Consider the following 16,167-nt stretch of genomic DNA (forward strand, 5'->3'; position numbering starts at 1 on the left):
TATTCAGGGTTCTAAAAGAGTGCCAATGTTCCACAAGTTCATGATTAGGATACATAGGCCACATTTTTAAAAAGCAGCGTGTCCTTTAAGTACCAGGTATCACATTCTCGAGCTCCCCGACTGCACTTTTCCTTCTTGTTTGCACTCGCTTTGGTTTTTAGCAAGGAGTGCAATCAACTCAGCCGCTGCCATCGCCTGGCCATAAAAGTTGCGCCCGGACAGTTTGAACAGACATTTTGGACAGTTTCGGACATTCGGAACAAGTTGAGGCGAGCGGTTCAAGGAGACCGCTCTGCCACTCTGCCGCTTTGCCACTTGAAGGCCCGCATCCTCTGATCCGATGGGATTGGACTGGGGACACAGTTAAGGGACATCAAACAAAAGTTGAAGGGATTTGCGACCCGAAAATGGCCATGCCAAGCCCCCTTCCTGCCCCCCATTCCCATCCCCATCGCCATTGCCTATTTGACTTGGCTGGGGGGCTGGGGGCTTTGGGCTGGGGCTCAGTTTCGTTTTCGGCATTCTCGCTTTTTGATCATTTTTCAAATGCAGGTAGAGACAGGAGACAGTTCGTGTCTTGGCGTCTTTTGGATGCCGGCAGCGGGAAGTGTTTCTTGGCTGCATGACAAATTATTTGTAACGTTCTTTTTTCGGTTAATTTATGGTGTAAGATGTTCGCCAGCAGCGGGCTTAGAAAGTTGATTGGTGGATTGTGCGATAGAAAAAGACTTTGTTTTGTAAGCTCTAATAATAATTGATCAAAAATATATCCCAAAGAGCAAAGAATAATTACGATTATACTAGTAAGGAGACACTTTTAAAATCATTTAGTAAAATAATATTTTACCATCATAACAGGATTTCGAAAGTATTTTTCTCTAGCTAATGTTTACTCAGTATGTGTACCAATCAACTTCTACCATTCTACGAATATCGATATGATTATGCGTAGTAAACTAATTTCCTGCTTTGACCAATCGAATAAGAGTCTCTCCGCCACATTTTCCACATTTTCATGGCCCCAGAGGCGATGTCAAGGCCAGACAGAGATGGGCTCTAAGTGACCCACGCCCGACACTTTCCTCTCAGGAAATTGCCACTCAAAACGCCACGCGCACTTCCGTCAGCCCATGGACACGGCGAACAAACTAATCAGAACCCACGATATAGTAATGCATCTGTACCTGGGTTCGGGAATGGAGTTGGAGCTGGAGTTGGAGATGGAGATGAAGATGGAAATGGAAATGGAAACGGGGATTCGGATTCGGTCTCTAATAGACCATGGTACGAACATCATTTCGCTTTCAGCGGCTCGCCGCAGCCACGCCACAGAAATTGAAATGAAAATTGCAAAAATCTTAGCAGCAGGAGGAAAACCGCCAGGCAGCAGCAGCAGCAGCAGCAGCAGCAGCAGCTAAACAACTTCATCTGTCCGGGAGTTCAAAATGAATTTCTCCAGGGCGGAAGAACAGAACAGCACAGAACCAAACGAGGAGCTGCGAAGAGAAGGCAGCGGAGCGAGCCCAAGATTGACACAAACCAATTAACATTTGTTCCTTTTATTTCTGGTCTTTGGTCTCTGAATTTATCGCACGTTTGACTGCGTTTACCAGTCAGATCTGTCCGACTTGAACCACGTTTTGCGCTTTACAACTCCGGGTCCTGCCTTCCTGCCTTTCCGCAAGATTGTTGCGCTGGGCAACTCCCTCCTAAGACCGATCTCTCGGCCCGGACTAATCCATTTATCTATGCCCATAACTCTTAAAATAGCCTGGAAAATTTGCACCACAATTCTGCGGCTGCCTGTGGCCGGGGCCAAATACCGAAAGACGTTTAAAATGCACTAATTACCCATGAGGTTTCTTCAGTTTCTCTTCCTTTCTGCTGCACTTTTTATTTTCTGTTTTTTTTTTTTTTTTTTTTTTTTTTGGTTTTTACTTATGCAGATTACAGAGCTCTCGGGGCCGACACTTGGCTGTCCATTTGGAAATTTAACGCGCTTATCTGAGCCCAACTGCCAAGACATCCCAAACAGATAGGAGAACGGAGCGGGAAGATGGGAGCTGCAAGCGGCAAGCGGAAAGTGGGGGGCAGGGGCTCCACCGAGAAATCGAGCGTAAGGCAGGCAGCTCGAAAGATAACCAACATCGGGCTAATTAAAATTATACAAAAGTAAAATGAGAAGGCAGTGAATGGATCAAGAACTATGCTAAGGTTTCGCTTAAGAATGTTAAGTAGACAAAGTGGGATTCGGATATAATGAGTGAGGAGAAAGGCTGAGGGGGCAGAAGGACTTAAGTCCACGGAATGACAAAAAGATCCCCCATGAAAGAATGCACAAAGGAAAGAGCAGAATACGCAAATTAATCCGGGTTTAAAGGACTTAAAGGCAAATTTTAGACAAACACGAATCTCCGACATCGGATGACAACGAAAATCAATTATTAAATAAACAAAGTTTTAAGGGATATATCAGTAAGCAAAGAAGAAAATAAAAAAGGCTTACAAATTAGAATTGCTCATAAAATAATAAATTTCAAAGATCTATTATTATATTTATCTACTACATAAATAAACCAAGCTTATTTGTATATTTTTTTCTTTTCTAGGTAAGCAACAACGAATATGTAAAATGCCAACCAAACCACAACATTAAACATTATGGTAAATATCCTTAACCTTAATTTAGTTGAACGAATTTCTCACAAATTTGCAAGCTAATTAAAATCTCCCATTATACAAAATGCCAAAACAAACTTTATTAGGCCAATCATCGCAGAAGAGACACAGCATTGACATGCATTTTATTTTCCCACACATAGTCGGATAATTTCATTAAAGCAAATGGCACTTATTGTAGAACACAAGCAGCAGCAAAAAAAAAGTTTCTATCTCAACTTTTGCTACTTGTAAATTATGCAAAAAGGTCTTCATTGAAATTGCAAGCAGCTGCTCTGGCCACTGTTGCAATTTTCCGCACTTTCCGCTTTTTATCCTGCCTCTGAGAGGATGTTCTAGGGACCCAGCCCCTCCCATTCCATTTAATTAGCCATTAAGTTTTATTGCGCGCAATTTTGTTTAATTTGCTTTAAATACAGCAAAAAGGATACCAAAGGAGCCAGAAGGCGGAAAATAGTTGTTACTACTTAGGTGGGCGGCTCCAGCAGAAAAAAAAATTTAAAAGAAGAGACGAAGAGATAGAAAAACTGGGGAAAATGTGGAACTTCATGTTGAACTACTTGGAGTGGACCATTATTGCTCCTTCTCTAGCTTTGGCAATAAAAATGAAATTTTCTCCCCCTTTTCTGAAGGCCAAATATTTGCCCTTTAGGGAACAGAAAAATGTAAAATGGTTTCTGTAGACGGGAGGAGATGATTACCGGATCAGCTTTCAATTGTAGTTATAAAAAACATTCAAAGATAATAAAGTATTTTATCGAAAAACACGAATGGAAGGAAACTTCGGCATGCCGAACTTCATAAACACATTGAACACATTTAAATTTTGATTTATTTGTATATATGTTTAAAAACATTGAAGCTAAGATAATTTTCCGCTCAATTATTCAATCGTTCATATGGCAGCTATATGATCATTTTTTCATTTCAATAAAATTAAGAGCGCAATTCTGAACTATCAAATTATTATTATTATGTCAAAAATAATTTTGTTATAATTCGCTGAGTGGCTCAAATTTTTATTGGAACATAAAAAGTATTTAATGTAAAACAGGTTAAATAAATTTTTATTGATTTAGCGACTAGACATTTTGCGAGATTTTTAAATTTAAGCGCGCTAAGCTCCGTGTTAGGTTTCATTCCTAGTTTTCTTTGTTTCAAACAAAATAAATAAAAGAATATATACAAAATACAAGTTGCCAGGAAGCATAAATAAAATAAAAATCCCCCTCGGTGAAGTCTTGTCATTGATGTTACCCACTCCCCGTTGAGTTCTCAATAGCAATGTCCTTTGGCACATTTGAGTCGAGGCAATTTTCCCATTTCTTTTCTTTTGAATTTTCCTGCTCTAGTTTTTTTCGTTTGACTGCTGCACTTCCTGCTATTTGCTGGCCATTTTTCCAGCCCCACGACGGACCAGACCTTTTGGCCCTGTTTCTGCGCATTTAGCATAGAAATAGCCCCCCTTTCCAACTTCTGTCATTCAGTTAGCCGGCATCAGCATATGCAATTTTCCGCTGCAATTGTCTGAGTCGATTGCAGCCCTTTTCTGCTCCTTTTATTTCCTACCACTATTTCAGTATGTCTTTTTTTCGGAGGATAGCATAAACTTTTATACTCAAATTTAATTTTATCGTTTATTGGAAAATTCTGCGCGTGCGAATCCAATTTCCCTTCTCCATGCTGCAAGCTGAATTTTTTTGAAGTTTTATTTTAGTTTGGAAGTTAAAAATTTATTATTGTTCACCGAGAAATTGTTGTGTGAGCCCTTTTTTATACCCTTCCAAAGGGTATTATAATTTCAGTCAGAAGTATGCATCGCAGTGAAGGAGACAATTCCGACCCTATAAATTATATATATTCATGATCAGCATCACTAGATTCAACCTGGCCATATCCTTCTGTCCGTCCGTCCGCCCGTTTCTACGCAAACTAGTCTCTCAAAAAATATTATAACTTTGCTGTTTTCTATTCTTTTTTATAGTTCTTCGAGATGTAGTAATTGTTTATTGTTTCTGAATTATGGTTTAAGTTTAACTAAAATCGGACGACTTTACCAATTAGCCCCCATGGGAATATTCGGAATATTCAAAAAAATAATTGAATAAATATGTTAACTTTTGTTCTTTTGGTCAAAGTAATGGTTTAATAATTCAAAATAACGCTTTTAATTTTATTCAAATCGGCGAACGATGTCATATAGCTGTCATAGGAACGATCGAATAATTTAGCTGTAAATCATTAAAGCTTCAATGTTTTTAACATATACGCATTTAAATCGAAAGATAGATTTTTGAAGGAGAAATTAATTTTTGCAAAAGCTGCAAGGGATATAAACTTCAGCATGCCGAAGTTAGCTTTCTTTCTTGTTTTGCTGAATTTTTAGTCGAAAAGTTTCGTTGGGGAGCAAATTTTACACAATAAAAGGGTGATGGGTAATAAATAAACAAGGTGAACAAAACTGCATGAGAACAGTTAAATAATTTTAAAATTTGTAGAACTACCAATTACTATAAAAATAATTGAAATGATTTTAATCTCACTAGCTGTCAAAGATACTTCAAGAAAGTGCTCGTCATATGTGACGGAGCAGTTGGACTTCCTAGTTCCATACTATTTATTTAGAGTATGTTTTCATATCTATTGTTTTGGTAAGCAAATTTAATAAGTGTTATTAGTAGCGAGTACCATACATTAGAATTTAACATAAAGTTTAAAATTTAGTTAGGGAAAACGTAGACAATGTATTGACAAATTCCCTACAACTTGATTGTATGGCGCGCTCCTGTTACAGTGGCCAAAAAAAAGTATACGAACATTTTATATGAAATTTCAGTGCAAAGTGTACTGGCCTACTGTATATGTATAAAGCTTGTATTTTTTTGAACTTTTACCTTAAGGGATTCCTTGCAGATCCAAAAATGACTCATTTAGGGAGAATTCCTCCAAAAATGTTCTCACTCTTCATCCCATATATATATTCTATCAATATCTGGCATCTTGGCCAAGTGAAGTTGGAAGCAGGGATGAGATGAGATGAGAAGTCGGGGAGAGGCACTTAAAATTCAAGTTCAATAGTCGCTGAAGGGACGCGATGACGACGACGGACGTGTCTGCGCAGCATGTGGCGCGTTCTAAGAACTTGCAACAGTTTGCCGACTTCTGCAGGAGTTTCAGGAGTTTGGCCGTTGCGGTATCTTTTTAGTGGGTATCACACATTTAGAAAAAATTTAAAGGTGCCTAAAATTTGTAATTGAATGTCAAAGTTTAACAAAAATCGGTGATTTTGTAATTTGAACGAAATTCTCCAATAATTTTCAATTAATTGGGTTTACGCTTTTGGCCTTTCTGAAACAATATAATAATTTAATTTTGTACTATTTTTGCATAAGAATAAGAATTTTGTCTTTAAGATAGTGAGTACTACTTTTGAGGCCCAATCCAGCAGTCTGTTTAGCTTACAAGTTTGTAAATATCAGGATGTGTTTCCAAAAGGGTATTTAAGCCTTCGATCTGGGAGTCTTGTTGTTGTTGCTGTTGGCCACCTTGGCACGAATGTCAACTGCACGAAAATGTTGCTGCAACACAGTCGTTGTTGTTGCGGCTACTGTAGTTGCAACTGTTGCCGTTGTTGTTGCTGGTTCTGGTGGTTCTGGTGGTGCTGCCTGCTGCTTTTGGCCCATTCTCCTGCCGCTTCTGTTTTTTTGTTCTATTGATCGTTAGGCGGCTGCATCTGCTGGCCAATGTGGTTGTTGCTTTTTTAGGTCCCTAGTGATAGCGTTTTGCTCCTTGGCTTGTCAAAAGACAACCGGCAGCAGCAGTTGCAGCATTTGCTGCAAAGGTTAACAACATTTTCGTTCGTGCCGCATCTTGATGTTGCTTCCTGTTGCATTTGCTGCATTGGCTGGCACCGCTGCCGTTTGCCTTTTTAATTAGCAACTTTTGGGACTCTCGAGCGTCCCAAAGCGATGCAGCTGCCTCTTCTCCTTGGAAAGACCCCTTCTTCTATGCATTAAGTATGCAGTTTTTGGTCTGCCGACTGGCTTCTTGTTCTTGCATTTAATTAAATGCTCATAAGCATGTGACCAGAACCCGAAAGGAAACCTTTTTGGCCTTCGGGCCAAACAGAGTCATTGTCTCTGTGGGATCACTTAAGGGAGTTTGCTCAAAATGGTTGCAGATTTTGGGATATAACAGTGTGGGGGGAAGGATGGACTATGCTTCTAAGCTCTAGATGGGTGCAGCTGAAAATAATTATCAATTTGGTCAGTTTATTATGAAGTATTCAGGAGGCTTTCTAAGAACTTGTTATAACAAATAAATAATACATTTGTGTTAACTTTTAACGAATTACAAAATGAACAAAGATGTTTAAATCGCTTTATAATAAATATTTTTTCAACGAATAAAACTTATACATATATAATTGATCTATTGCTGTTCGTTACAATTTTGAATCATATTAATGAACCCATTAAGTCTTAAAAAGTGTTTTTATCTTGTTCTTGTTTGTATTTTAATGTTGTTCTTGCCGAAAACTAAGAAAAAAAGAAAAAATTAAAGCATTATAATACAAATCAATCAATCATTAAAGAGATACATGGCTTCATGGTGCCTTATAGCTATTTTCATTGCACCGACCTCCCAATACCTTCAACACCCCTACAGTTTAGCAGTCGCGTCGTGCAATTGTCACATCAACAGCCGATCGGAGCCAGAACAGAACTATTTAATGTCACTTTGGCACTTCCTTAAAAGTCGAAAGATCTGCCGTTCCCGTTTCGTTGTCAGAGGTCTTGTCGCCTTGTCGCTTCATCGCCGACAAAAATATTTTCGCCTCGTTTGGTCTGCTGCTCCTGCTGCCTTCTCTTGAGTTTTTTGTGAGCTGAGAATTTCTAATTAGTGGCGCCATATTGTTGCAGGAGCCAATACATTGCCATTGCCCCACCGCCCAGCACAACAAATGGGCAGCAATCACCGGCTCCTCTAACTGTTTGTACTTCTCAGCGTACAGTGGTCAGTTGCTGATGGAAGTTTTAAAAATTGTGGCACTTAAACATATTTTAAATCTATCAGGAAAAATTGTTTTCATTTATATATTAAACATTTGACCCTTATTTTTATACCTTTGCAGAGGGAATTATACGCAACGCAGTGAAGGAGATATTTCCCACTTTATAAAGCGAATATATTCTTGATCAGCATCACTAAAAGAGTCGATCTAGCCATGTCCGTCCGTCTCTCAGTTTAATCCTATCTATTTATCCTATTGCAGGAAGTATATAAGTTGCAACACAGTCCAATTAAAGTGTTACAAATAAAATCCTTGTAATTGTCTTTAACTTGATAACATTTGTACGATTATATTCAGGTTTAAGCAAATTTTTTTGGTTATGGATTAAACGGAAGCTTACAAATATGTTGTATGAAGTTTTTAAATTGTAAATAACTTTATTTTGCTTTTTCAACATTCGCCACTGTGCTCTATCTTTGGTCGCCGTCGCCGGCGAAGACTTGTTTGCTGCCTTAATTCGACGCAAATAATTTACGGAGAAAGAGAGGACTGCACTTGGTCGCACTCCTTTAGCTCCTTCGTCTACTGTTCAGTTTGCTAATTACGTTAAGCAGTCGACGTGACACGCCTCTCCCGCCCCTTCTTGCACCATCCTCCAGTGAAAATCAGTTATTTTGGTGTTAATTACATGGCATTTTGTTTTCAAAGTTGCTGCGTGAAGTTTACGGTTATTTGTATGCAAGGCAATGGCTGTAAAACTTTGATGTAAGAAACACTTAGAGGATTTCGCGAAAAGCTTTACTATTTAAAGTTCAAACCGACACAATAGGAAATGGCTTTAGGCCCTTGGACTTAAAGTGTGAACTTAGAGCTTAGAACCATAAGCTCACTAATGAAATTGTGAAAAAAAAACTTTCTCAAATTTTTTATAATTTATGTATGCACAACTCCCACAGTTTTATGGGTTTCTGTTCGCTGGAATCATTTTCCTTAAGCCCAACAAATCGAGTTCCCGAAATCATTTTTAGTAATCAACATTTTTATGAACTTTTTGGTTTTAGTGGGCCTCTTTCTGTTCGCTTCTCCTTTGGCCACTCAAAAGTCTCAGCTCATAAATCTCGCGTGCCGCAAATCTCTCATTTCATTTGATTTCGTTTAGTATATAAAGCTATAAAGACAGCGGCAGATATTCCCTTCGTCCTTCCTATCCGACATTTGATTCTTTTGTGTAGTTGTTTTTTGCTATCAACTGGCGCAGATCAAAAGGAGGAAGAAAACCTTTTGCATTTCGAAGTCCGAATCCCTTAAGTTAAGACCCTCCACTTCTCCACCATCGTCATCATGAGCTGCTTGATGTTTTGACCCTTTTCAAGATGTTGTCTTCATTGCGTGTCTTCTGTTGTCTGGATTTGTCTTGAACTCGAAGAAGGAATAAGGAAGGCTTTTTTAGGGAGCCAAAAAATCGCGATAATAATATTTATTTGCTGTTGGTGGTATTGAGCAGAGGGCGCTAAGCGTGCTTCATAATTTATTATTTATTGTTGGCTTTTATGGAGCATGAAAGGCAAACAATCAATCGAAGAAATCAAACAAAATGGGTAAATTCGTAATAGCTGCATTATTGTGATGAATTGAATAATGTGTCTTCAGGAAATTTTGTTATTGTTATCATATAAAAAAAAAAATAAAATGTGAGCCATTTTTTAACCCTTTTTTTTTATTTAATACTTTTAAGTGTCAATTTCAATATATTTCACATAAATTAACGAATGGAAATTATCAGCGCATATTAAGTCTAATGATAATATCGATAATATGCTGTAACATGTTTAAAAGTATATTTATCAGCCAATCATCTTTATCAGGGGCTTCATAAAAACATGTATTTGGTTAATAAACTAATAAAGTCATTAATTTAATAAGCATATAGGGGTAAAATATGCTTATAGATGTAATTCGCTTCTATCTTTCTATCCCATTCTTACAGTTTTATTCATACTGTACTGAAAAAGGTTATATCTTGCGTCTCCCTCGCAACCGCCTTGAATACCACAATGTAATTAACATTACACCCAATTAACATTTTCCGCGGCTGCTAAACTCCTAACTGTTAAACGCTGTTTGAATGTTAAAGTCGCAGCTGCTTTTGTTGCTACTGCAGTTGCAATTGCAATTGCTAGTTGCTAGTTGCAAGTTGCCACCGACAAAGTCAATAAACGCGTTTATTGTCTTAGCCGCTTTAGCCCCTCTCTCTTTTCCCAGTTGTCGGCCATCTCCCTTGTGTACATTGTCTGTGTTGGTGCCAAGAAAAATGTTGCTGTCGCGCCAACATTTTGCCATTGTCTCCGTCTCTGTCTACCCCCCCTCCGTCGTCTCGTTCTTGTGCCAACTTTTGTCCATTTTAAGGCAGCTGGAATGTTGCTTTCTTGTAAATTGTTTAAATAAAATACAAATACAACAACGTTGCGAACAACAGGAACAAGAACGGCTCTGTCTCTCTCACTCTTCGGCCACTGTTGCTGTTTCTGCCTCCCTCTTATCTAGTGCTCTTCTATTTGCCTTTGTTGTTGTTGCTCTTGCAACAATCAAACAAAAAGCTAGGGAGCGTTATTTGCTTGGCTCCTTATTGGGTTTACCTTTTTACCCATACTTTAAGCCCATGTTTCTGGGTGCGGAAATGTTGCACCTGCTGTTAAAAATGTTAACAGCACGGGGTAATAACGTTTAACAGCGTGGGGGCTGAATCACGGCCAATGTTAACGGGAATGCTGAGCTAAATGCATTCAATTGGAATACTTTGGATTCACTCAACAAAAAAACCAAGCCTAAAAAGCTTCGTTCACTTAAAGATTGCAAAAGTTTGGGCTTTTTTTTAATAAAATTTGAAGTAGGCTTGCAATACTATTGTGTTACTTTCTTAATACTAAGTATGTACATATGTTCAAACTCAGAATTGTTCATTAGTTAATAGTTGCGAATAACTATACTTACAAGACAGCTAAACCAAGTGAAATTATACTGCGATCTAATGGGTACTATTGGCTCACAGCAATGTTACAAACTGGCAATGTTCGCCAGAACCCTTGTGGGCACGTGCTACCCACGGACGGATGGAGAAACCCTTCTAATTCGCATTCTCATCTGGTGTGGAGATAAAGTTGCTGCTGCTTTAATTAGAATTCCAAATTCCGTTTCAAAGGAAGTTGGCGCTTGTTCAGACATTATTAATATTTATGGTCTAGTCTGGAGCGATGATGGATCACACGAGCGACGAATGCCTGATGAGCTGCAGTCGCCAATCTCGAGTTCCCCATCTCAACATCTTAACATCTTGCCCTCTCTTTCGTCGCATGTGCTGCTGTCTCTTTCTGTTCGGCTTGCCACGTTCCATAGAAGTGCACGCAATCTTCGAGTTGACGGAGGTCATTCTCGGGAAGAACATTATCGGACTCATCTTCCCTTTTTATCTAATGATGATACCCACGACCAGGACGGCGATGATGATAATGATGATGAAGATGAAGATGGTTCTCTTTTCCGCATAAAATCGTTAAATCCTCGCCTCCGCTAAAGCTAACCTATAATTTATATGCCTGAAATTCAATTTTCATTCAGCAAAAATTGCTCAAATATTCCTTGGGTGGTCTACCGAACCGAAGGAAGTTTTTAGCTTGAACCACTGCCAAATGTGATTCGGTCTCTGCTTCTTGTCCAGTCTGCTTCTATCTATGTGTGAATAAGATAACTCCCGAAGGTTTGGACTGTTTTTGGGTTGTTTTATGTTTTTGTTTTGTCGCGTTTCCTGGGACTTTTTGCCAAATGACTCATACAAAGGAAGGGATCCTGGGATGGCTAATATGGCTTTGACTGAAGATAGTACAGTGAGCTCTTTGAGGAGTGATAAGTGATTACATAGACTAATGCTCGTTAAAGCTATGAAAATTGGTGAATTCTTGGAGGATATGCTTTTAAGCTTTAAAATGTTTCAAATAAATAGTTTACTTTCTATGCAATAAAAAATTAGCGTTTGACTTAAATATGAAGGTAATAAAATATTAGCTTTTGACTAATTATGAAATTTACTAAAACACTAAAATATTAAATAAACATCACTTAAACTGTAGGTATTTTTTTAATCCTAAAAACTAAGAATTCGGTTTACGAACATGATTTTAATAAAATTCCAGAAAATATTTGCTTATTTAAATTACTTTTTTTTATTTAATTTACCAGTTGGTTGTTTGAATTTAAATGTTTTCCCAAGGTCATGTATTTAGTTTCACGCTGTTTCCAGTTTCCACTGTATCTGGCTTAATGCACATTTGCTTCTCGCTTTTAGCCTGGCCAAAAAACTTCCCAAAGAGCCCACACACGTACTGCGAATTCCTATTCCTTCTGCCAGTCAGTCAGTCAGTCAGTCACTCGGTCCGTTGGTAACCCTGTCAGTTAGTCAAACAGTCATTCAGTCGGTTGTGCCGTTCCGGCAGTCACTCATAAATTTGAAAACCAGGCGCCGTCTTTCTCCCTTATTTTTGGTGAGTTTTCCCTTTTACTTTTTGCAGTGCGTGAATTTCACACCTTTTTGTACCGTTGGTGTTTTTCTTTTTTCAGCTGTTAGCTGTGGGAGCAGTTAGAGCGGGTGGGTGAGGGGGAGCGGACCGACAAGTTTCAATAAAACGCAGACGTCAACGGAAGAAGTTGAATGACTAATGCACTCCTTCTATACGTGGGCTCCACTTAAAAGTACAGTGCCAGATATTCAAAAAAAATAATATTGGGTACAATTTATCTAGAGAAGAATTTAGGACAAAAGCTTATTAGAAACAAATGGGTATAATGATATTTGTTAAAGTATAACGACAGTGGTAGATGCAGAAAATTAACTATTTTCTATGTCCATTAACCATTTGCGATTAAGAAAAAAAAAAAAAAATTGAAATAAGTTAATAGCTACATTACTATCTATTAAAAATAGTGTTGCTGATTACTCACTAAATTTCAAAAAATTTAAAATTGATTACATTTTATTACCTCCCTTATTATTTAATACACAAATACCATGATAAACTTAAAGAATTCATTACCCTCCTTTTGGTTCAGTGTGTTTTCCAAGTGCAGCTCTGCTACGAATCTGTTTCCCAGGCTACGCAGTTTTGCATTTTATGTCGTTCGCTTTACGCTCTTTGAGCTTGAGCTCTCTGTTAATGGTCATTTATATATGAGCTCTGGTTTTTTGCCTTTTTTCAAATCAGTCAAAAAAGTTGGTTGTGCTAATGCGAGTGCAGTTCTCGGAATTTTGAGCCAGGGACCAAGCGACACTTGGTCCCGACACCCCCGACTTAGTTCCCTTTTTAGTTTTCCATTTTGTGGCTCTGTATTTCTTTTTGTTTTGACCAGCATACACTGCTCAGGTTTCAGCTTCAGGTTTTATATTATTGCTTGCAATACTTTATTTTTCGTTTTTCGAATTTTTGTTTTTATTTGTTATTTTTCGTTCTTTATAGCTTTTTGTCTGCCTTTGGCTGATGCCTTTGTTGAGCTTAGCACGAACTGCATTTAATGGCGTTTGGAGGGACAGAGTCCCTAGATCTCGCCTCACATTTTCATTGTAAATGAAGTGTCAAAGACTTTAAATAGCTTTTGATGCTACTGCTGAATGAAGCTGTTTTTCTCGACTAGCCGCGCACAAATCTCCTTCCTTTTGAAACTCTACGAGGCTTCCCAGCGTTGCCTTTTATTGTTGGGCTTTCGCATTTAGTAGGAAATGCAATTAGCTTTGGCTATAGACGAGAGGTTTCCAAGTAATCGTGGGCATAAAGTGAAAAAAGCGTGAAGGGGGCGCTACTTTGCTAAGGGCAAATGTTTGTTGAACAATTGCGAAAAATCTATTAGCACATGCGAAGTGTTTGACAACGATTAGTACGCTAAGAGTAAATAGTAGTTGTAAATTTATAGTCAATTGATTAGCTTTAGTAATTGTTAAGTTAGCCATATCAGAACACATATATACAAGTGTTAATTTTTACCCCATACACCTGTCTTTTAATTATTTGTTTATAAATAACCCCTTCTTTTTCTGAACTGGCTTTTCCATTGTTCATTGCTAAATTAAACAAGTTAATATTTCTTCTGTTGTTCTGTTTCATGTTTAAAGACAAATATCATAAAATCCAGTAAATGTTTTTACAATATTTTGGTTTATAAATATGTAGGTGCAGATGAAAATGACTACCTATTTCTCGCCTGGAGCATCCGTCACTTTTTATCTCATCTCATCACTTGATCTCTGCCTGTTTGCCTTTGTTCTTATTGTTAATTTTTGTTTGTCAAATATTTTAGAGTTGATTTTTTGGCGAAGCTTCCTTGACAGGTTGCTCTCCGTGCTTCAGACTTCAGTTTTCAGACCGAGTGACGACTGTTGATGGCTCACAACGAAAAAAAAAAATCAAGAAAAACATGAGCTTTTTTGCAGCTTGTTAATGCTGGTGTTGTTGATATTCTGTTGGCCACTTGAAACCGGCAGCTGTCTCACTTCACTTCACTCTGCAATATGAAATCCCCCTCTGCCCGCCTCCTCCTTTCGAATCACATATTCTTTAGTAAGTAAACCCATGCATATTAAACGCTTTAAAAAAGGCTTCCGTATAGCCTTTTTGCAAATATTTACAGTTGGTTTTTATTTAATTACGCCAAAGACAAAAAAAGTGTGTGATAAAAACGTAAGCTGATAGGCGTTGTGGCAGCTTTCAGCTGATACACAGAAAAAAATGTTTATAAGTCGTTTGACAATTGTAGAGTTAGTGGATATTTTATTTTCATAAAATTGTTGCCAAAGAATATTTAAGCGTAAGAGATTTATACATTTAATATTTCTTAAACTGACATAATTATACTGAAACTAAAGTAAATTAAAAAGTACATCGAATTTATATCGCTGTTTAAAACCATCGGATTTTTTTCTGTGCGCTGGTTCTTAAACTGTTCTTAAAGTTGTTCTTTTTTTTGCATCATGGCTGTTGTCGTTTGTGATGAATTGTTGGTTGAACTCCGCCTGACACTGCGGTAGGTTGTTTGGCTTTTCAGATATATGAACTTATATTCGGTGTTGTGTTTTTTTTTTGGCCATCTGTCGTGCTCAAGTGGAATTTCTGCCTGTTGATGATGAGGTGGATTCATGGCAGGGGAGCGTGTGAATGAATTCCTGTTGTTCTGCTGTGGCTTGTGGTTAGAACAGAAGCACTTTGCTTTTTGGTTAGGTGGAAAAAGCAAAGAGGGGAACTTTAAGCACCGGTGATACTTAAGTAAATATACTAGTCAGATAATTAAAGTGTGAGAGTCGTTTGTCGGCATGGCTTTCTCATTCGCTTGGAATGTAATGAATTTTTAATGTTCATTGCGAAATTTTATCGTATGCTCCACTTTCACTATCAATAATTGATAAGTTATCGCTAATTTGCTATTTTTATGACGCTGTGTTCGGAAGCATAAAATAACTGAAGTTCATAAATCAATGGCTTGACAACATTTTTGATAGTTTCTTGGTCGCCTATTTGTTTGAATCGTGTGTGTCGTTTTATTAATTTATTATTATTATTACAGCTGTAGAATTGTTTTTTTTTTTGGTTATTTGGCAGTGATATGTGCCAATAGGTATCATAAATCAATTTTAAATGATTATTTTTCTAAAAACTGAATAATTTTAATTACTTATGGAAAGTTGTTAATTCTTAATACCTTATCGTTTACAGGCTAGAAAGCTGAATTTGAAATTTGACGTTTGTATAAATTTATAATAGCAGTCATTACTTTTTAGAAGTACATCGATACTTACTTTTGGCAGTCCAATCCGTGAAAAGGGTTTCCTGAATCGTGCCCGCAATCATTTCCTACCCCTCTCGATTTCATTATTTTTTTCGACGGCTACCTTCTCTGCAATCCATATCCTCCAAATTGATCAAGCAAATAGTTAAAGCTCGGAACTCTTAATCTGCATCGGGCCCTAAACTGCGGCCCAACCCATTCGGAACCCAACGGCTCGCAACATTTTCTCTGCTTTTCTTTTCCCTTTGCCATTTTTTTCCAGCTGCTGATCAATCGTACAATTGAGTAAAATCCTACTTTATTTGCAGGAAGGGAGCAGCAACATCGCCTGTTGCCGGTTGCCAGTTGCCAGTTGCACGTTGCTTGCTGCCTGTTGCCTGTTGCATGTGCCACAGCCGATTCAGGAGAGTCCCCGTCCAGGGCTTTTGTTGTTTTAATGGCTTTCGCTAACATAAAAACCATTAAGATAACATTTTTATAGGATTTCAATGGCAGTCACGGCAGCAGCAGCAACAAAGAAGCTTTTCGCCCCGGCGATGCCCGTTTTTTATGGCCAACTCTCAGATGCAGTGCAACTTCAGTTGCTGCTCCTGCTGCTGCTGCTGCTGCTGCCACAAGCCAAACACCAAATGTCATTGACTATCAATAGAAGA

At 38.0% G+C, this 16,167-nt stretch overlaps 1 protein-coding gene across 4 annotated transcripts in view; it reads left to right on the top strand.

Moving 5' to 3' along the window:
* LOC108143200 (nascent polypeptide-associated complex subunit alpha, muscle-specific form) overlaps positions 1-16,167 on the top strand; it is a 130,015-nt gene that overhangs the window by 39,667 nt on the left and 74,181 nt on the right. The window contains exon 5 of one of the 4 annotated variants that reach the window (XM_017267456.2): positions 2,610-2,671. The exons of the other annotated variants lie outside the window; for them this stretch is intronic. Coding sequence (XP_017122945.1) covers positions 2,610-2,656 — 47 coding nt within the window. The 3' untranslated portion in view covers positions 2,657-2,671. Of the gene's footprint in view, positions 1-2,609; positions 2,672-16,167 lie in introns of those variants that run through there. 4 annotated transcript variants of the gene reach the window in all.

The sequence above is a fragment of the Drosophila elegans genome, unplaced genomic scaffold (genome assembly GCF_018152505.1).
Source record: "Drosophila elegans isolate 14027-0461.03 unplaced genomic scaffold, ASM1815250v1 contig_208, whole genome shotgun sequence".
In the NCBI taxonomy this organism is placed as follows: Eukaryota; Metazoa; Arthropoda; class Insecta; order Diptera; family Drosophilidae; genus Drosophila; species Drosophila elegans.